Below are 22356 nucleotides of genomic sequence, written 5' to 3' on the forward strand. Positions count from 1 at the left end.
TAATATGAAAATAATATTTAGTGAAAATAGTGGAATGAATAAAATGGTTGTCTTATGTTTATTTGATCATAGTAGTACGATTTCAGTGCTTGTTTGTAGTTCATGGAATCCACGTATTATCACTAAAATTAAAATTAAAATAAATTTGCTTTAAACATTAAGTAGACTACCAGCACTCAGTTTCCCTGAAACTGAATCCTTGGCTCTATTGAAATACTCTGAAATATCCTGTTGAGCCTCCTTCTCCACTTTTCTGTTCCCTTCCCTGTGCTCCCCATGCTGTTGTCTGGTACTGCTATCATCTAGGAAGGAAGTGGAGCATCGGTTTTCCACTTTTGTATTCAGCATCAGTCCTACTTTAGTGTCCGTCAGCTTGACCTCCTCTTTCTTGCCATGCACTAAGCTACTCTAGATGAATTGGTATAATCTGAAAAACTTTAACAGTCTTAAATAGGGTCGCTGTACTGTTCAGCCAGAATTTTATTGTTGTTTACTAAAATATTGAAGTTACAAAAGATTATTGGGATTCTTGATCACAAAAGGTAGGTCTTTTTATAGTCAGTTTTTTATATCCTGTTAAAGAAATCTCGTCCAAGCTTCTTGAGCTACAGATTACAGATGACACATGCCCTGTCTGGAACATCTAGAGCTAGTAGCTTCCAGGAAAGACTTTCATACATTTGTATTGAAGGCAATTGAGGGAAATTTCAGTTTCTGTTCCAGCTTACCCTGGGTGCAGATCACTTTAGTTAGCAATCTAATTTAGACATACAAATGAAACAAGTAGTTGGCTTTCCCCAAAATTTGTACTTTTCACTTACTAAAGTTTTAAAAGGTGAAATTTTAGCTTCTAGGTTTTGAGCAAGCAATTTATACAATTATCACAGGAGTTAAGTGAAAGAATATGTTTAAAATATCCTGGTGTCTTCTATTCATGGAGAAGAATTTATGGTATATGGTGCCGTACACTACTGAACTTCCTTTGGCTTTTTTCTGTTCTTTTTAAACAGTTTTTTTTTGTGACTTGCCCTTTTTTACTTTTTATTATACAGAGTACTGGCTGGGAGGTAGGTAATGTTTTAGTTAGTTAAAGACACTAATAGATTGATTTGATCAGATTTCTTATGCCAATGCTTTGCCCACATGTGCTAGTTGTGGGCATTCTGTTGCTATCTGCTATCAACTGAATTCATTAACCAAAGAAATTTTCTTAAAATACTGTAAGTTATGTTAAGAAATTTATTATTAAGAGGTTGTAGGCAGTGCATGGAAACCCATATGTTACACTAATGAGATTCTTTGGTAAATGAGCCACTTTGTCATCACTTTAGTTTGTTTTTATCCTTTGAAGCATTTTCTTTCATCAACATTTACACACAGATTCCTTTTTTTAACTGTGTTGTTTCACCTCATTTTACAGAGGTCGATTTATGTGTTATTGCTCAGAGGTGTAAATAAAAAATAGTATATTTCATCTGATCTAAGATGCCATCAATTCTAAGCTCTCCCGTTATTTTATATGCCTTTAAGAAAGAAAGAAAGACCCAACCCTGTGTATTTAACCACAACATCCTATCAGTTGAAAGATGACTGCCAGCTACAGATATTAAATATATTAGAAATATTAAAATGTGGGCAAAAAGATGTGCATCTTAGAATTGATGAAAGAATGTGTTAATGTGATCATGAGTCACTTCACCTTGAGTATAAGCACCTGAGGAAAGAAACTCACTTTTGTCATTTGAATTTTGTTGCGGGGAGGAATAAAGAGGTTAAGAAAACTTGAAATTTAATTTGACCTCATATTCTGACAGTGTTTGATAATTAGTCTTTAATGAAGACTACTTAGTTAGGCTGGTGAAGTTATATATAAATCAAATCTTACCTGAAAGTGCCAGAAAGACTTGATTGCCATTGTTTTAAATATTTCTGTAAAGGAAAGAATTCTATAAGATATAAAATTCTACAAAATAATTTATTTTGATGAGGTGAAGCAAGGTATTAATAAACCAGATTTATTTAAAGCTGTATTTACTTGTACAGTTTTCTGCTTTGCCTCTCACTCTGTAGTCAGGTGTATGTTGATTAAACAGCTAAGACTCTCTGGTTTTGCATTGCAATCCTTGTTTTGGGACCCAAATAAAAACCCTTCCAAATAAATGTTACTATTACATTTTCTTCCGTTTTTGAATTAGTTGCCACCTTTTGTTTTTCTTCAGATGAAGACAGTACATTTACATCTACTTTAGTTCTCCAGATTGAATATGTATGACCTGAGTAATACCTAGTATAGAACCTCTCATTCTGTGACTCAGTTAAGACTTTGAGACTTTCTGTTGTTATCTATGAGTGGTAAAGTTCCTTACGGATTTCCTAACATGAAATGGAATTAGTTGAAAAGTAAGCATAAAAGATACATTGAAACCTCTGAGCAGTTTATTACTAGTCTGCTTGATGCTAAATCGACCCCTGAAAGGTATGATTTTCACTGGTTATGACATTAATATCATCTGTCATCATGTTTATTGCATGGTAAAAGTCACACAGACTTTATTTTCTTGTTTATATTCTTATCACTACCTTTCACTGGACCTTTAGCTTTGTAGCTTCTAAAATTGTTGCACGTTTGTTTTTTGCTTTTCCCTTGTACAACTTAAATGGATGCTTGCATTTTAAAAATGTGTTTGCTACCATTTGCTGCTTATTTGTTTTGAAATTTCCCTAATTAAAATGCTTTCTGTTTTCTCTTCTCTCTTGCCCCTGGTTGCTGACCCTACTCCCTACTTTTACTATTGTCTATTGTGGTAAGTTTCTATCTTGTGAATATTTTTCTTTTTGACTCTGGGAAAACTTCAGTAATTTCATTTTTTTTTTCCTAAAAGCTGTGTTTCCTAGCTAATTTCCTAGTACTCTCAAAGAACTTTCCGTGGATCAAGATCCAATAAGGATAATTTATATACTGTATAAAGGCTCTTTGAATTGATAACTCCCTCTCTGACTTAGAGGAAAGCCATCTGGGCTTATATATTACTACTGTGTTTCATTTTTCACTGTGCTCCTTGATTTGGTACCAATTATTTAAGTTGGCAAAGCTGTTGAGGGCTGTATGTGTGCGTTTGTGTGTGTGTGTGTGTGTGTGTGTGTGTGTGTGTGTGTGTGTGTAAAAGATAACTCTAAAACTTGATAGTTAGCATTTTGGTAAAATATTTACCATGCAAAATAACAAATCATGAATCTTTCTTAAATCATGGTGGTGGTTATCTGCTCTGCCAGTTTCAATAACTTACCTTTAGTTTCTCTTTTTTCAAGCCCATTTATTTTCCTTGAAATAATAGAAAATAAAGTGTCTTTTGATAATTTGTTTCTTATAATTGCATTTTAAAACTATTTTTAGAAAAAAGAAATGTTGAATTTCTGTAAGAAACTTGTAGCCATTTTGTATTTTGTGTGTATATATTTTATTTTAAAAGATTACATTTATTCATTTATCAAATAGTCATCAGTTTGTATTCAGAAGTAGATTAATGCAAGTTTAGATTTTTCGGAATGATCGTTCCCCAGCCATTGATAACGTAGTCACATGATACTTTCTCCTTTGTTTTTCTTAAAAGATTACAACATATTTCTTTAAGGGGAAATATCACCACCCTAGTAGGTACATATTATAGTCTGCAGAAAGGCCTGAGAAGATGGCCTTAGCTTTGTTAAGCTGAATTCTCTCTATTGGGGCACTAAAGAAAAGTAGGGTACCCTAACTTTTGAGATTGAGGCATGCAAAATAACTATATCTTAACTCTTATCATTTTACTGGATGGACATGAATATGAGCCAATATTTTGGTTTTTATATGCCGGGAAATACTGGCCATAGTTCTGGTGCAGTGGCTTCTGTAGACTTTTTATATGCTTTAATCCACTCTAAAGCTATGTGAAATAAATTAATTCATCCAAGCAAGTAAAGAAGCAGAATGAGAAACAACAAATTATAGTTGAGGGGGCGGGGAATCTCTGAAAGAAGGGAATGAAAAAAATTCCAAGAGCATAGTCAAAACAAGTAATTTTACAACAAGTAGTTGAGTGGAAAAATGTGACCCTCTAAAGAAGAAATTAGACCCATGTAGGTCTAAAACATCCATTAGTGTTTACCTAGGAAGGTGAAGAGGTGAAGTTAGGTATAAAGAAAGTTAAGGAAAATAGGCTAAGTGAGAACTTGTCTGTGAGGAGATACTTTCTGATAGTTGGTGACTCCCTGATAATTGATTTAGACCCATGACTGAGCACCTAATGGTGCTGTACCACTAATTGGGGTCTGCCCTTTATACTACCTTTGAGTAGAAAAAGATATGGACGGCAAACATACACTTTATAGATGATATTGGACATGATTTCTTTTTTTCTGGACTGAGACATAGGGCAGTAGTCAGAATTGAACTTCAGCTTGGAAATGTGGTAGGATATATCTCAGAAGAATATATTTGGTAGGTAAACCACCAACCTGATTTTCATACTGGAGTGTACAGGAAGGAGATGCAAACGTGAAATAACGATTACAGTAGAGGACAATGTTGTAATATCCTGCAAGGCAAAACAGGGAGGGAGGCACAGCAGTTCTCAAACAATGACTCAAGTAAATTCTCAAAAATTCTTAAGAAAAACATCAGAGAAGTGAAAGCTGGTTCAGAGACCATATTTTGCCCTGGTGTTTGTATACCAGTATATAGAATACGGGGAGTGTATAGGTTAATTAAGAGCTTGGACTCATAGGTGTGATAAGAATTGACATAACCCATGTAAAGTAGATAACCAGTGTCTAGCACATAGTAAGTACTTTAAAAATGTTGGGATTATTATTTTTATTGTTGTTACTATATCATCATCGTCATCAGTATCATCATTATCATTACTGTTACTAGATATTTTAGCACAATTTAGCTGTGAAATCTAAGAGGTGTTAGGTCGAGATCTGTGAATAAATAAACTGATAAAAGTATATGTGTTCTTTAAGAGGAGTAGGTCTAGTAGAAGAGAAGGAGACTACCACTGTGTGAAATACTGGTGTGCTTATCTGGAAATCAGTGAACTTGAAGAAAGCATAGTGGAGAACAACTGGATGAGGATAAAAGAAGTTTTAGAAGTGATGTCATTGTGGAAGTATACAGCTAGCACAATCGAATGTTTCTTTCTAAATAAAGATAACAAAACTAGGAAAGATTTAAGATTTATCTGTCATAAGAGATTTCAACCACTAGAGCCATGGACAGATGAGTAGGTAGACTTCCTTTTCTGGGACATAGTTTCATCATACACAAGATGGTGGAAGCAGTAAGTAGAACTGCTAAGGAAGAATAAAAGAGTGTGGGAATGATGGGAACTTCAGAAAAGATTTATGAGAGTAAAGGAAGGTAATACAGGTTAAACTGTAAGAAAGTACGTGTGTATATATATATGTGTGTGTGTGTGTGTGTATGTATACACACACACACACACACACACATATATATATGTTTTTAATTCAAAGGAAAAACAGGTGTCATCCTGTAGTCCAAAACTGAAGAGGAAGTAAGATGAAGTGATGTTTTTCCTGACGATGAAGCTGTATGATTAGGTTTTCAGGAACCTGATAGTTTTATACTAGAGAAATCTTTTTAAGTTGGAAATAAATTTACTCAAACTCTTAGCCTTCCTCCTTCTCCTGCCCCCCCCCACTTCACTACACACATTCATCTTCAATTCTAGTATCTCCTGATTGTTACCTCTCTGAGCTTTTCTCCCCTAGTCTTTCCCTTGCACACAGTGCTTCAGCCACACTGCCCACCTTCCTGTTCTTCAAACACAGGAGGTAGGCTCCTGCCCTAGGACATTTGCACTGGCCCTTTCCTTTGCCTGGAATGCACTTCCCCCAGAGATCCACATGAATAATTCTCACTCCTCCATCACATCTTTGCTCAGGTGTCACCTTTTGGTGAGACTGGCCCTAACCATTGATTTATCACCAAAGTCTAGAATAGTTTGCTGACACATAGTAGGCACTCAGTAAATATGTGAATAGATGATTGGTTTCCCTCACATACATTCTTTCATGACATTTTAATCTTCCTTTTCTCTTTCTTTTCTTTTCTCCCCCCGCCCCCCAAATCTCTCTCCCTCTCTCTCTCTTCTCTACTGGAATGTCTTTTCCTTCCCTCACACATCTGCTTAGCCATAGTTGTAGAATCTTGTCTGTGTCACCTCTTTTGTAACCTGGCTTCAACAGGATTAATCTTTCCTTTCTCAATAGCACTTTTTATTATAGCACATAACCCTTTGTATTATAATTATTTGAATACATTTTTTAGTCTCCTGAGGAGCCAAGTCTTATTTATTTTTATTTTCCTATTACTGAGAATGAACAGTGGCTAACACATTATAAACACTCAATTTTTTTTCCTTGAACTGAATATCGATGTGAGAAAGTAAATAAAAAGAGTTTAAAATGGCTGCTCAGTAACTAGTTCAGTTTTAAGCTACATTAATTAAATTCAAGACCATATCCAGGGAAGCAGTGACCTCTTTACTGATCAGATCACACCAGCAGTATTGTGTCTATTTCTGGGATACCACACTTTAAAAGGTAGCATTGTAAAACTAATAAAATGCAAACAACATAGTAATTTCTGTCATGTGAAGATGATTGAGAACTGGAGAGTTTAAAGGAAACAATTTCTAAAGCACTTCAAATATTTAAAAGGGCACAATATTGGATTAAGGTTATAAATTAGCTCTGAGAGAGGTATAGCCAGAACGGCAATATTTTCATATTTGTGGTTTAAAAAAATAAAATATGTATATGTATGACATTTTTGAAAAAAACAATCATAAATCGTTAATTTTCTCAAGTGCGTTTTTTATTTTCCATGCAGTACTTCATTTCTTGATCATATCAAAATCTCATATTATCGTTCAATTGGCTTATTGACAGTTTTAATCAGAATTTTAATTGAACACATTTAATCTAGAGAGATTTAATATGCTATAGGAATCAGTTAATTTTTTTGCCTGTTAAATTTTGAAACAAAATAACTGAAGGAAAATTATTTTTTATTTAGAAACCTCAAGTCTTTAGCTCCAAAGACATTTTTCTTTAAAAGTGTATTTCTTCTAGACAAAAATGTGGAAATACTTTTAGTCACTATACTTTTTTGTAATTATGATTATAAAGCTAGTAAATTAAGGACCAGAATTTCCCATTTTGCTTTATTATCTGTTTCATTTGTGACATACTTTACATACCCTTTTGCCTTTCCAGTAAGAACTCAATACAGGAAAAATAAGTATTAAACTTGTTAGGCTTAAAGAGAACTCAGAGGTATATAAACACTTATGTGTGGCTGTTATACACACTACCACAAAATCCTTTTGAAACATCTTTGTATCTAAATTGTAAGACTTGCGTACAAAGCTTCCAAGTATTTTATCTTTCTTGAGGGAATTTGTTTTCAAATGCACTGTGTAAGAGTTAAGGTGACCTTCGTGTACTTTGTACTTGAATGTGTGGCTAATGTATGCAGTGGGTGGTTTCTGGACTTAATGATAACCAACTCTTTTCAAATTTTTTTCTTTTATCTTTTATTTATACTTTTTTTTCTTTCTATCCATTTTTAGTTACTCTTCCCCGTATCAGTATTTTTATCAGCGGAGGCATACTGATTGTAAATTGTTTGCCTGGGTGCTTCTGGGTGGTCTTGACATGTGCTGACTGCTCTGTGCCAGGTGCTATACTGGGCTCCTAACTTGTACCATCTCTTTTAACATACGTAAAGAGATTATATAAAGGTTAATGGTAACTAAAACTGTTAGTGTTGTTTTTAAATCTAACTTTAGTGTGCTCTAATTTCAGGATAATTAAAACAGTTTATTTCATACCAAGCATCTTTTCTTGCGATAAGGAAAGTAAATTAATTTATCTCAATTGTATGGACTTAAAAACATAGACCAATGTGAGGTATTCACTTGGTACAGTCCCTGAAAAACATACAGCGTATGTGATTTGGTAAAAGCCCTAATTGCACAATGTCATTTGTTAGAAATGAAAAAAGAAAGATAACTTCGTTTCTACTTTCATTTGTGAAATAATAAAATATTGTAGTTCTGAATTAAAACTTTTTGCAATATTCTGAGAATTTTTATACTATAGAAATCTAAACAGAATGTTAAGATAAAAAGACTTTGTATTAAAGTTTCTTCATTTTCCTACACCTAGGATGGTAAGCGGATGTTTGGCACCTATTTTCGTGTTGGTTTTTATGGAACCAAGTTCGGGGACTTGGATGAACAGGAATTTGTTTACAAGGAACCTGCAATAACCAAACTTGCAGAGATATCTCACAGATTGGAGGTGAATGCTGTGGTGGTTCATAAAATGTCATCTTTAATTTGTATTTTCTATGATGAATAGACTTTCACATCCAGATACAATCTTTTAATAAGCTGGATCCTGCCAAATAAAATACTCTAGAGTGTAAGGATTTTTGTTAGTTACAATTATACTCTTGAATTTTTCAAATCTTTATGGCAACAGTATAATAATACTATTAACTTGATTTTTGAGGACCTATTTTCACACATATTTTAGAAACATACCTTTTAGAATTACTGTAATTTATGGAGAAATGTAGAGTATTTTTCCATCCACATTTTGTAGAAAAAGGCATGCATAAGGAATTAATAATCATGAAACTAAAACCCCAAGAAATTTCTGATCCAAATGCGTTAACTTTTTGGCTTAACTGATTCCCAGTAAGATCTCTGTAGAACTTAAAAACCTAAAATCATACTTTAAAAACACTTCTTAGAATCTCTTAAATTTTATGTGGCTTCTTAATTTTCACTATAAATGATTAATTTTCATGTTTATGAGACTAACCAATCTTTTCTGTTGAAGTTATTCTTTCCAATCTTTCTCTATTCTTGGTACTCAAAGTATGGTCCATGGACCAGCATCTGCATTGTCCTCACCTGGGAGATTATTTGAAATGCAGAATCTCAGACCCTACCCCAGACAATATGAATCAAAATCTGCATTTTAACAAGATCCCCAGGTGACTTGTACAGAAATAAGAGTTTGAGAAGCACTGCTCTAGGCTAGTTTTTATTATCAGCTGATTTTAATTTCTTAAATGTTACGTTCTTATTGGTGACTTCCAGGGGCCCAACTTCCATAAATTGGTTTAAGCTGTGACTTTTTTTTTTCAAGAGCCTATTAAGTAAGTCTTGGGAAATATTGAGACAGTATTTCTCAAACTTAGTCATAAAAATTATCTTTGAGGGAGGAGTAGCTGTTCTCCTTTGAGAATTCAGGTTTAATTTTTCCTTTTGAGTAGCTCCATCCTTTGCCCAGGCTGCTACTCAGTGTCGTATGGAAAAGTCACTGCATTCTTGACCCAGGGTTACCTTTTCAAAATCTGAACCTACACAAAACTTCCATAAGTCAGTGCTTTTATTTGAAAATTCTAGAACATCACATTAATCATTCATAAACATGAGTGCTTTTTCATTGACCCATGTCTGCAAGAAATCAGGCTACATCAAACTCAGTAAAAGTTGATATCCTATACATCAGTGATAATGAGTTTCCTTTGTCTCTGCTTTCTGTTCCCTGTTTGTTTTGAGGACCTGTTGTGGAATCCTGTGTTTTCATTGGAGAAAATTGTTTGTTTGTTTGTGTTTCATGTTATTAAAGCGAGTAATTGGAGTAATATCAAATAAATATGGACCATGGCCTTGCTAATTTGATGGGCTAAATATAATTTTTGTGAACCTAAATTATTATTATTTTGTAATTATTGACATGGTTGTACAAGAACTTTCTCAATGGCCTAGTTTTGCTCAGAGGTCTCCCTCAGAGGCCTTCTCTATTCTCTATTACTATTAACTTCATGTGTAAGATGTCTTTTTCTTTATTGTAGGGATTTTATGGAGAAAGATTTGGAGAGGATGTGGTTGAAGTAATCAAGGATTCTAATCCTGTAGACAAGTGTAAATTAGATCCTAACAAGGTATGGTTGATTAGACTGTAATGGCACATAGGTATATCTTTGAGACTCCATGATTTTGTTGGGCAAAGACTAAACGATGATTTAACAGGGAGAAAATGAAGGACTTTTTTCTTTCCCAGGCATATATTCAGATTACCTACGTGGAGCCATACTTTGACACATATGAGATGAAGGACAGAATCACATATTTTGACAAAAATTATAATCTTCGTCGTTTCATGTACTGTACACCCTTCACTTTAGATGGTCGTGCCCATGGAGAACTTCATGAACAGTTCAAGCGGAAGACCATTCTCACTACTTCCCATGCCTTCCCTTATATTAAGACAAGAGTCAATGTCACTCACAAAGAGGAGGTAAGTCTCCAAACAGGAAAACAGGATTAGTGGAGCAAAACATTGGAGCCATGTGAGAACAGTGTGGACATAGCATTGTGCATCATTCCTTGCCTGGTAACATACTAGAACTTTACTCATTTTTAAGTCATACTTTTAGCTTCTTTTCTAAGTCCCCAGTTCACCCTCAGATTATGCTTTAGAGGGTTGACTTTTTTTTCATTTAGTGATCCAAAGTTTTGGAATTTTTTTAATTAGATAACAGTTTACAATTGGTCTCCACTTTTTTTCTTATTTTAATTCATTATATATGAAGCTTATCAAATAGTTTTCAATCAGTGCATTGACCTAATAGATACTACTTCACCCAGATCATCTTAACACCGATTGAAGTTGCCATTGAAGACATGCAGAAAAAGACACAGGAGCTGGCATTTGCAACACATCAGGATCCAGCCGACCCCAAAATGCTTCAGATGGTCCTCCAGGGATCTGTAGGCACAACAGTGAATCAGGTTAGAGCCTTTGCCGGCACTGCTCTGTTACACATACACATGTTAACATGTTTATGTCATACGTGGCATTTGGAATGATTTCGTTATTATATTTTACAAAGTAGATCACAAATAAGTGTCAAATCAAGTGAAGAGATGTGTTAGAAGTGGTTGCAAAGGACAATGAAAGTATAAAGGAAGTTAAACTGAGAAAAAGCTTTTTAGTATAATCTCATTGATTAAAATTGTTCACGCTTGCCTTCTGGACTGCCTCTTTTTCTGCCTATCTGTTCTGAAGCATTCTATTAAGAAGGAATGGATTCACTCAAATGGCCTTTTGTTTAAAAGCTTGTACTGAAAGAACGTGATCTAAAAAGAAGGGCTCATTTTCAGAGCTTTTGTATGTGCATATGAGTGCCTGATGTCTCAGATCCTCCCTGACGCTGTCTTCTCCAGACCTCCTTCCCAGTGGGCCGAGAGAAGTAGATAAGTAACGTGAAATCATTTTGAAGGTCTTGGTGATACATGTATACAAGACGTTATTGTTGTTTTGTCAGATGCAGATTAGAGGCCATCCTCATTATCTCCTTGTAATGGGTTCATCTAGCTTCTTTTGCCGATTAGTGAATATGCCAAGGGAAAATCCAGAAATCAAGTAAGATTTCATGTAATATATCTACTTATGTGCGTTAAAGGAACAAAGCCAAAAAATGCCCTACCAAAACCGAAGTAAACATTTTAAGACCTTTACCCCCTAAGAACATACTTGATTTGGAGGCTTTACATCAAATGATACAACTTACAAAAATCACCTTCTTTAACTTGCAGTGTTAGGAACACATTTGGAATACTGAGGGAAGCTGTTTTAGCAAAATTAAGTTTCGTTACAACCCAAGGCATCTGTCACAGCTTCAGTAGAAGTGAGATCTGCCTTCCCTGAGCCCCCAGCACCTGCAGAATGGAGCCCCCCACCCACCCTTGTGTTATAGATTCTCCTGTCTTCACCTCACAGAGTCCCACTCCCATCACTGACCCTTTCCCCACCAGCCTGCAGAAAAGAAAAAGAAAATGGCCCTGTACCCTGGTCCTTTTGAGGTTTGAAGGGCCTGCTTGGTTGTGACCACAGAGCTGAGTGGAAGCCTGCACCAACAATGGAGAAATTTCAGGCTCACATGGTCCAGTAGGTGTGAACGACGGTCAGGAGGAAGAAGATGGCCACAGATGGCAGCTTGTTCTCCTGGTTCTCCTGCTGAAACAACTTTAGCTCCTTTTCATAGTTGGAGGCTTTGTTCATCAGGCTGTTTTTCTCCTTCTCCAGAGACCTCCTGGCCTCTGGCTCAGCTCCACCCCATAGAGCTGGGATTTCACAGCCTCCAGATCTCAACACTGTGACAGCTTCTCTTCCAACCCATCAATCTTCTGATCCCCCCTCTCGTGGCCCCTTGGGTTCTCCATCCTTTGTACTCCTCACCTCTGGGTATCCCATCAGAGTCAGCAAATTAACAACTGATTATCAGTAGCCTGACAACTTTTGCATTTAGGATAAATTAAAGAATGTGAAAAAGACAAGGCAAAATACATTAATGAGTACAATACTTGATCTTTTGGCTCCTACTTTTTCTTTGAAAAATGAACTAATATAATAAGTTAACTTAATTGCTGTAGGCAAGACTATAGATTTGGCATTAGGAAAAACTAAAAACATGTTGCCCAAAATCCATCTCTGAAGAGTTTTAATATAGGCATAGACATTAGCTTAAATGCAGCCATCTCAGTGCTAAGAAAAATTGTTTGGGTAAATTCTGTGAGTCTATAGAAAACGAAATACTTCTTGTTTTATTTTCTTATTTTACAGGGGCCTTTGGAAGTTGCCCAGGTTTTCCTGTCTGACATACCCAGTGACCCAAAACTCTTCAGACATCATAATAAACTGCGACTCTGCTTCAAAGATTTTACTAAAAGGTATTCAAGACTTCCTACATAAAGATCTTCAAATTGAGAATGTCCAGTACACAGTATAATATGAGATTCTTAAGGGACTATTGAAAAGAGAAACTATAGGAAAATAGTTCATAATGAGAAGTAGCCTGTGTGTGAGTTACTATTCTGTAATGGTGTATATCTATCCCCCACCAATGCTCTATAATGCCATATTTTATATTTTAAAGGTCTGAAAAGGCTAGACTCAGGAAATTTTTTTTAACTTAAAACTATTGCTAGTTTAACATTTAACTATTTAACTTGAAAGCTGTTATTTATTGTGAACATTCAGTGTGAGAGTTTCTGTTTCCTTTCCCTCAGAAAACATACAAGCAACAAACTTGGAAGGAAAAAGATTGTGTTCAGCAGAAAATTTGTGTTCAGGTCTTACCCTTATCATTATATGTCTGTTTTCCAGGTCACTTAAGCTCTGTGATCCTCAGGTTTTCAATGTATGAAGTACGAATAATAATACCTACCTCCCCCACAGGGAAGTTGTGCAAATTAGGTGAAGTAATATATGGGTGTGTCCAGGTCCCCAAGAACACCTCCGATTTTGAGGATTTGCTCGGACTCACAGGACTCGGCATGTGGTTGCAGTCATGGCTATGATTTGCTATAGTGAGAGTAAAAAGTAAACTCGGCAAAGGGAAAAGGCACAGGGGGTGAAGTCTGGGGGAAACCAGGTACAGGTTTCAGAAGTTTCTGTACCAGTGCCCTCACACAGGAGGTGCTAATTCCTCCAGCACGTGTGAAATGATGTCAACCAGGGAAGCTCAGTAGGGGCTCAAGTGCCAACCAAGATTGGGAGGCTGGTCACGTAGGCACCTTCCCCCTGCCAGGTACCGAAATTCCAGACTCCCAAAAGGAAAGCAGGTATTTAGCATAAACCATCGTGTTTGTATAAATAGTTCAGGCACAGTGAAACCACTCTTATCTTCTGAGTGTGATGGGAACCCTCCCCAAATCCAAATTCCCAGAAGCTAACCAAGGGCCAACCTTGCAAACAGGCCTGAGGCTAGCAATCTCAGGCCTGCTGTTAACTCTTTTCTGCACAAATAATGCTTACCATGTAATAAATGGGTATTTGGTAAATACTATATTTTGAAACAATACGGAAAAACAGTCATCAAATTGATACTGATTCTTGCTTTACTAACACTCACAGTGCACAAAAGAGGGAATGACAGTTTTACATGGTGACGTCAGGGAAGATTTCACACAGGAATTAACATTAGATATGGACCTTGGATAAATACTAGTTTTTGAAGCAGAAAAGAAGGGAAGGGTATACTGAATAGGAAGGAAAACCAGCATGAGCATAAGTTCAGAATCTGTCCTGAGAAACATGAATAGTTGAGTGAAGCTGGAACCATGGAATCTATGAAGACGAGAAGTCAGACACTGGGAAAGTGGTTGGAATTAAATTGTAAGCGCCTCGTGTACCACTAAGTAAAAGACTTGATTGTCACCTAACAAAGCAGCATCAGAACCATAGTCAGAACCCGGTCTTTGACTTCCTCTTATGGTTTCTCTTATCAAATCATTCATTGAAAGGGCTTATTAGGGGTGGAAAAAGTTTTACTTTACATCAGGTTTTGTCATCAGAGAAGTATGAGGAGTGCTAACTTGTCTGACTCTCTGGAGATGGTATTTCCCTTATTCTCATTGCAACAGCTGTCGTGAACTGCTGCCCATTTCTCCTGCCTGGACATGGTAAATACCTTTAAAAAGAAACTTGCGCACAGCTTCATTGGAAGCCGAGGATTTTATAATCTGATTAATGGGCTAGACAGCCTTGTAGATTTGGTTGTAGGAAACAGCTCCTAATGTATGTTGTGAATGAGCTGTGGTAGTCAAAGAAAGAAACCTGCTTTTACTTAGAGAATTGACCAACTTCTAGCATTAATTTCATTATTTGGGAGGCTTCAAATAATAATCAAAAAAATGCTGCTGTTTGTGAGCCAGGTGATCTTGGCATAATACATACTTCTGTAGGTCACAGGCATTTAGTTATAGATACTTTCCTTGCTCTTGTTTTAGAGTTTTTACTATGACTACAATTCTAAAACAAAGGTCTTCCTCTTTGTGTAGATTTACTACAGGGTAATGAATTTGTGTAGTCTGCCAGTCTCCTTAAGGGTTATTAAGGAGATGGTTTTCTCCTTTTAAATTACAAAAAGGCAAAAAACAAACTACATGATATAAACCTTACAAGTCATAGCCAATATGGCCTTTATTTTTATGTGTGTAAGTGCATTTTTATGCCAATATGTGTATTTATATTATCATAGTTCAGTTATAATATACATATAATCTTAAATTCTTATTTGATTAAAGTTTAAACTATTATTTTCCCCTTCTTCCCCTTGATGGAGGCCCTGGGGATTGAACCCAGGACTTCATGTACACCAAGCGTTTGCTCTTCCACTGAGCAGAACTGTTATTCTAATAATTACATTATATCATCAGTTGTTTGAATTTAAGTGTGGTATAGTTAACCGAATGTATCTTTTTCTTTTAAAATATTAACCACAAAATGACTGAGACAAAGTATATGAACATTTTTATTGGCCCCTAATATGTAGTCTATTCTAAAAATGTTCTAAGTATTAATAGTACCAAGAATGCAGGTGTACTAGTCACAGTACACCTTACTTTAAGTAATGCTGTTTAAATAGGGTGTCTCTTACTAATCAGCTTAAGTGGTACTTCAGTTTGCATTCTTTTTTTCCTGAAAACACTTTTTCTTGTATCTACTCTTTATATTTTTGGATTTATCTTTTAAAACTTGTTTTTGTTAAATATTGAGTAGATTTGAAATAGTATTTATAACATTTGCTATTAAAGAAAAGGGAGGGAAAAAGTCATTACCTACCACCCAGTATAAGAAATAGAACATTATCTTTGCTTTGAGTTCCCCTCCTCATATGCCCTTTTCTGAAATCATCACCCTCCCTTCCTTCAGAGGTAACCACTGTTAGGAATTTCATATTTATCATTTCCTTTATTGTTTTTATAGTTTTATCATAAATGAATGTATCCCTTGATACACTGTTTTAGTTTTGCATGTTTTTTAACTTTATGTAAATGGAATGTATATATTCTGTGATACTATTTTTAGTATTTGTGAGGTATCGCTATAATAAATACTGCTTTAGATAATTTGTTTTATATATTTTATTGTATAAATATTTTATAATTTATTCATTCTTCTGTTGATGGATATTTTGGTTGTTTCCTGGTTTTGTTTTTTGTTGTTGTTTTTAGTTACAAAGATTATTATTCAGATATTGTTCTACCTATTTCTGGATGTACAGAGACAGTCTAGGGCTTATATACCTAAGAGTAGTGTCATTGGTTCATACGTTCAGCTTCAGCTAGATAATGCCATGTTACATTCTTACCAGTAGTGTTTGAGAGAATTCCTATTGCTATATGACCTCATCAATACTTGTTATTGTCTAACAGTTTAACTTTTACCAGTCTGGTGGGTGTAAAATGATACGTGATTCTGGGTTAAAGTTGCATTTCCTTGATTACCAACAAGGTTGGGCATCTTGTCAGGTGTTTGTTAGCCACTTTTCTTTTCTCTCTGTAAAGTTATATGTTCAAGTTTTGTGCGATTTTCCTATTGGATTCTTTTTCTTACTGATTTCTAAGAGTATTTATATATTCTGGATACATAATGCTTTATCATTTGTAAGTATTCACGTCTCTGAATCTGGGGCCTAGCACTTTTTTAAAATAAAAAATTTCTTAAATTTAATGTAGTTAACTGATTCAGTCTTTCTGGTTATGTCTATTGCTTTTTGTGTCTTGTTTAAGAAATTATTTTTTACCCGAGGTCAGAGTAACATTCTACGTTGATTTCTAAAATGTAATGGTATCTCTAAACTTCTTCAATGTAATGAAATCTCTAAAATTCAGTATAGGCTAAACAAAAGGAGAGGAAGGCAATAAAGTCTTTTTACTTTTAAAAAAAATCTCCTTATGACTGGTCTTGTATATGGTTCAAGGTAGGGATCAGTTTGATTTCTGTTCATAGTGATAATTGATGATTATCCCATTACCATTTATGAATATGATGTGACATAGGGATCAGATTTCTTTTCCTCTATAGATAGGCAGTTGACTCAGGACCACTTATTTCAAAGATTGCCCTCTCTCCACTATATTGCACATCAAGTGCTCATGTTTGTATTCATCTGTTTCTAGGATCTTTATTTTCTTCCATTGTTCTGTTTATCTCTCCTTGAACTAGTATTATGCTTAATTATGTAGTAATTACTGCATATGAGAGCATTTCCTCTCACCTTTTGTTTAAGGACTATTTTTGGCCCTATTCCTTTTGACTTAAATTTTAAATTTTGGAATCAATTTATCACTCCCTCTACCTCACCCCAAATAATAACCTGAATCTGAATCAATAGATCAGTTGGAATAAAATTAACTTCTTTATAACTTGACTCTTCCAGTCCATGAATATGGTATATTTCTTTATTTACTTAGATCTTCTAAATGTTTTTTAAAATTTTATGTAGAGGCCTTATATGTCTTTTAATTTATCCTTTGGTATTTAATTTTTTTTGCTTTTGTTAATGGTATTTTTTAAAATTATATTTTCTGTTGCTGAAATACAGAAATGCAGTTGAATTTTATATGCCAAATTCACTTGTTAATTCATATCATTTATCTGTAGAATCTTTTCCTTACAGTAATGTTTAGCACTTCCGGTACTATGTTGAATAGGAATTTCTTCTCAGGAATAGTTCTTTTTTTCCCCTATACTCTGGAATAGTTTTGTGTATATTCTGGAATAGTTGTGTTACATTGGGATTATCTGTCCTTAAATGTTTAGTAGAATTTGCGTATTTGTGTTTTCTTTGTGGATAGACTTATGATTTGATTTGATGCATTTGAGGTTTTAGGATTATTCATATTTTCCTTATTAAATGTTTGGTAAATTAATCTAGAAAAGTAGAATTTCAGACTTACTTGCATTAAATTGTACAATATCCTTTGTGCATTTATAACTTTTGCTGTTTGACTGTATGTCCCATTTTTTATTTCTAGAAGATATTTGGCCTTCTCTCATTTATTCTTGCCAGAGCTCAGTCTATTTTTTTAGATTTTTCAAAGAACCAATTTTTGCATTTTTTGATATAGAGCTATTATACTTTTAAATTTTATTTCCTTTCTTATACTTTGAGTTTATTCTGTTGCGTACTAGCTCTTCAGTTTTAGCCTTCTTTTCCAATATAAGCATTTTAAGGCTATACATTTTCCTCTGAATATCACTTTAGTTGTATCCTACAAGTATTGATATGTATATTTTTAATACTTTTTAAATTTATCTATTGGGGTCTAGATATTTTTCTTAAATAGCTGAATAAATTGGATAAAAGATACTATCAAATGTATTCATTTAAGAAACATTTACTTGAATACAGGCAAACCACTGTGCCAGATGCCATTATTACTACATAAATGAGTATGGTTACCTTCCCTAAAGCGCTTTTAATCTTTGTGGAAAAAAAATCTTCAGATTTACCATTTAAAAATATGTAATTTTCAATTAAATGAAAACTGGAAGTGAATGTTAGTTTTTTAAAGAAACTCAGTTGGTCATCTGTTTCTTGCCGTAAACCTAATTGCAAGAGAGGATATTTAACATTTAACTGAAAAGCTGAATGTCTGCATCATGGTGTATGTATATATGTGTGTGTGTGTGTGTAGATTTGAGATAGATATATATATATATATATATATATATATATATATATATATATATATATATATATCACTAAGCCCTCAAACTATGCCAGAAGATATCTTTTGGTAACACGCTGTTTTTCCTAGGTGTGAGGATGCCTTAAGAAAAAATAAGAGCTTAATTGGGCCAGATCAAAAGGAGTATCAGAGGGAACTGGAGAGAAACTATCATCGCCTTAAAGAGGCCCTGCAGCCTCTGATAAACAGAAAGATCCCTCAGTTATACAAGGCAATATTACCTGTTACCTGCCACAGGTATGCTTATTTTTCCTGTTACTCTGGATATCTTCAGAAAAATGAAATCTCCTTGAATTATTTAATAGTGAATTTGTTTAACTTTTATTAAATGGTTTCAAATACTGTCTTCAGAAACCTAACGAGTTCAATTCATGTAAGCCTATTTATCATCTGTACGTGTATCAGCCTGCAAGATAGAAGTCGATTCTTTCTGTAATTTGAGAACAATAAAGTTTTTAAGTACTCATACTCACCAGGATCCCACACATAGTAAGTCTGACCTCCTAAAACTATTCCTTTCAAAGTCCTCTCACACTTCCTGGTGTTTCTCTGGGAGAGTTTGCTAGACCATATCTGGAGCCAGGTATTCATTTCTCTCAGCCCTGACAGTAAATAGTACACAGTATGTTCTTCTAAATTTGTATTAAAACAGATAACCCCCATTGAGTATCAAGAAGTCTTCACTATTTTTCTCCACTTAAGTGTGACAGATAAAATTAGAAGTGGGAATAACTCGGAATTTTCTACAACTGATCCTAGTTCTACTTGAGCAGGTAATTTAACCTAGTTTTTAGATTTCTCCTCTGTAAAATTAAATAACCTTTAAGAGGTTGCGGAATTTAAATGACATGTAAAGCTCCAAGAACAGTGCTTAATTAAATTTTACTTTTAAGCCCTTGAATTCTGGACAAGACATGGTAACTGCTAAAAATAAACACCCTTGTTTGCATTTTGAAATCCAAATGTACATACATTTATTGAATTATTGTGGCACTGATATTTTACCACCTTTTTCTTTGAATTAATAACAGTGAAGCTATGAAATTGTAGTTACTTGATAAATTAATATTTGTAGGCCTTCAAAGTTGCTTATATGAAAATAGAACATAGATGTAGGGTATAATATACTACAGAAGAAAGTTAAACTGGTTATATGATCATCTGAAAGCACCCTGTGTTTCATTCATCTAACATTTGTGTGCTTCTAGACCTCTGAAGTAAATCATTCACACATTCTTTCACAAAAAAAGAAATTCCAAGTGCCTGCTGTATGTCATGTCATGTAGACAGACCATCTACAGAAAGAGGGAGACCAAAAGGCCTATTTTAGATCCTTTCTCTGGAAAAATATATTTTGCTCCCGCCATCCTTACATTGATGTGAGACACCCAAAGTGATTTCCTCTTAAAATTTTTAATGGGAAGCAACACTAGTCCTCTTCACTTTTGGCTTCCCTTTCAGTCTTTTTGATATTTCAGGCCCCTTGCTGCCTATACCCACCTTGCTCCTGTCCTATACTCGTTGCTCAGAGGTCCTGGGATGGGGGGGTACTAGGTCTTTGAAGTAGTCAGGAAGTTTCCTAACGATAGTGTCACTTCCTTCAGATCTCTACAGCTCCTTTCAGTGGACAGACTGTATTATTCCTATATGAAGGAAACTCCCTTAATCCTGAGTTTTGCCTTCCTCTGTGATCTGTTACGGTCAATCCTCCAAGCTTTAGTTCTTACTTGATGAGCAGGGTCTAGCTTTCAAGACTCCTATTTTCAAACAAACAAAAAACCCCCAAACAAACAAGAAAACAAGAAACCAAGCTTTGAGATTCAAAGCTGATCATCATGATCTCTTTGTACTTGTCTTCTCCTTTTCTGGGGATTGTAAACCCACGGGGCTTAATCTTAATGGCAGGAAAGATAAGCAAAAGAAACCAGCTTAAGGATAAAGGAAAATACATTAAGAGGTATTAAAGAATTTAGCCTCTTCACTCTTGATTTCTTCAGAACTTAGAAAATAAAATTCCCATAGAACTCAAATTATTTATTTTCCTGATTTACAAAATCTGAAATATTATTTTGCAGAAAGTTTACAAAGTCTTAACATAGTGGTTCTCACAATGTAGTCTGGGACCCATGGGAGGGGGTCCTTGAGACTCTTAGAAGAGATTCTTGAATCAAAACAAACTTTCATATTAATACCAAATATTACTTGCTTTTCTCAGTCTGATTCCCTCATGACAGTACAGTGTTTTCCAGAGACTATGTGGTATGTGATATTCTAAGACTGAATGCAGAAGCAGATAAGAGAATCTAGGCTTTCTGTTAAGCCCTATATGAGGGCCAGTCTTCTAAAATTCTTGCAAGTTATTTTTAATAAACAGTGCTATTTACAGAAACATGTAATGGATTACTTTTATAAAGTAATTTTAGATGTTCTTAGTTTTAATTTCTAATATGCTTAATATCAATATATAATCCATATGAACAAAAGCTTCCTGGGATCATCAATTTTTGAGTGTATGAAAGAACCTAAAACCAAAAAATTTTGAGAATCACTGATTTAATACTTAGAATTTAATATTCTAAATAAGAAACACCTGCCTTTTGCCTTTTATTAACCCCAAGTAAACCTATTCCTGATATTCTTCCATTATCCCTTACTTCCTGTTTAATCACAATATTTAATATACTTACTGGACAAATGAATAAACGATCAGTGGACTTAGCAAAGTAGTTACTGTAATATACTTTTAATCTATAGAGAAATCTACAAGTTAGAATATATAAGGCAGTGTATAGGATGAGCATGTAACTTGAAAGGTAAGCATTTTGATAGCAAAGTTTTAAAGTTAATAAGCTTTTGGTGGCAAAACTTTAAGGTAATTCCAGCAGAAAAAAAACCATGTAAAACATATTTTAAAGGATTATATAAAAATTACTTACTTATAATTATATCCTTTCATTTTCTCTCCAGAGATTCCTTCAGCCGAATGAGCCTGCGCAAAATGGACCTCTAAAATAAACGCACTTGTTTAATTCATTTGAAAAAAGCCATGTATTCAACATTGAGTGTGAAAAGAATTTAAAATCTATTGAAAAAGACTTGGAACTTAATTCTGAAAATTATAGCATTAATTTACTCATTGAAGAATGCAGTGGCCAGAACAATATCAAATGTAGATCGTTAAAGTTGGAGGATCATGGCTGTGGTTTCTAATGTTCTGGTAATATGCTGTTATCTTTTTTTAAGACATTTTAATGACTCAAAGGTACACTATACATTTACCATTATTTATACCATAGCTAATGTTAAATTTATTTACTTTTAAGTTTGTATTTTTTAATTTATATTACCATTTATAGATTCATTTTGGAACTGTTTTAAATGTAGTAATGATTATTTTAAAGGTACAATTAAATATGTGAACGTTTACACTAATTTTACTGAGTCAGATTTCTAAAATTTTTTATCAACAAAGGCAGAGAATGTTAAAGTTGATTCAAGAAATAGTTCCAAAACTAGCAAAATGAAAATCCTAATTGACAGTCACTTTGTGGGCCCAAATGACAGCTCCAAATAAATTAATGGGTGGAGACAAGTTACTGATAACTATTTTGTGAAATCTTAAAAACTGGTCTTTATTTTCCATTTAGACACCCAAAACAGAGACTTAGAATTACAGAAATAACTTCACCTGATAGAACTTTTTATCTATAAATAATAATTA

General features: G+C 34.4%; 1 protein-coding gene across 12 annotated transcripts in view; it reads left to right on the forward strand.

The window, feature by feature from the left end:
* Positions 1–22067, forward strand: part of DOCK7 (dedicator of cytokinesis 7) — a 176819-nt gene extending 154752 nt beyond the window's left edge. For 5 of the 12 annotated variants that reach the window (XM_074376347.1, XM_074376350.1, XM_074376352.1 and 2 more), the window contains 8 exons: positions 1053–1067; positions 8248–8373; positions 9944–10033; positions 10153–10389; positions 10740–10883; positions 12718–12824; positions 18705–18872; positions 21603–22067. In XM_074376347.1, the coding sequence (XP_074232448.1) occupies positions 1053–1067; positions 8248–8373; positions 9944–10033; positions 10153–10389; positions 10740–10883; positions 12718–12824; positions 18705–18872; positions 21603–21645 (930 nt within the window). In that variant the 3' untranslated portion in view covers positions 21646–22067. The other 7 variants (XM_074376348.1, XM_074376351.1, XM_074376353.1 and 4 more) reach the window with 4 other exon arrangements.
* Positions 22068–22356: the final 289 nt, after the last annotated feature.

This window comes from Camelus bactrianus, chromosome 13 (assembly GCF_048773025.1).
Source record: "Camelus bactrianus isolate YW-2024 breed Bactrian camel chromosome 13, ASM4877302v1, whole genome shotgun sequence".
In the NCBI taxonomy this organism is placed as follows: domain Eukaryota; kingdom Metazoa; phylum Chordata; class Mammalia; order Artiodactyla; family Camelidae; genus Camelus; species Camelus bactrianus.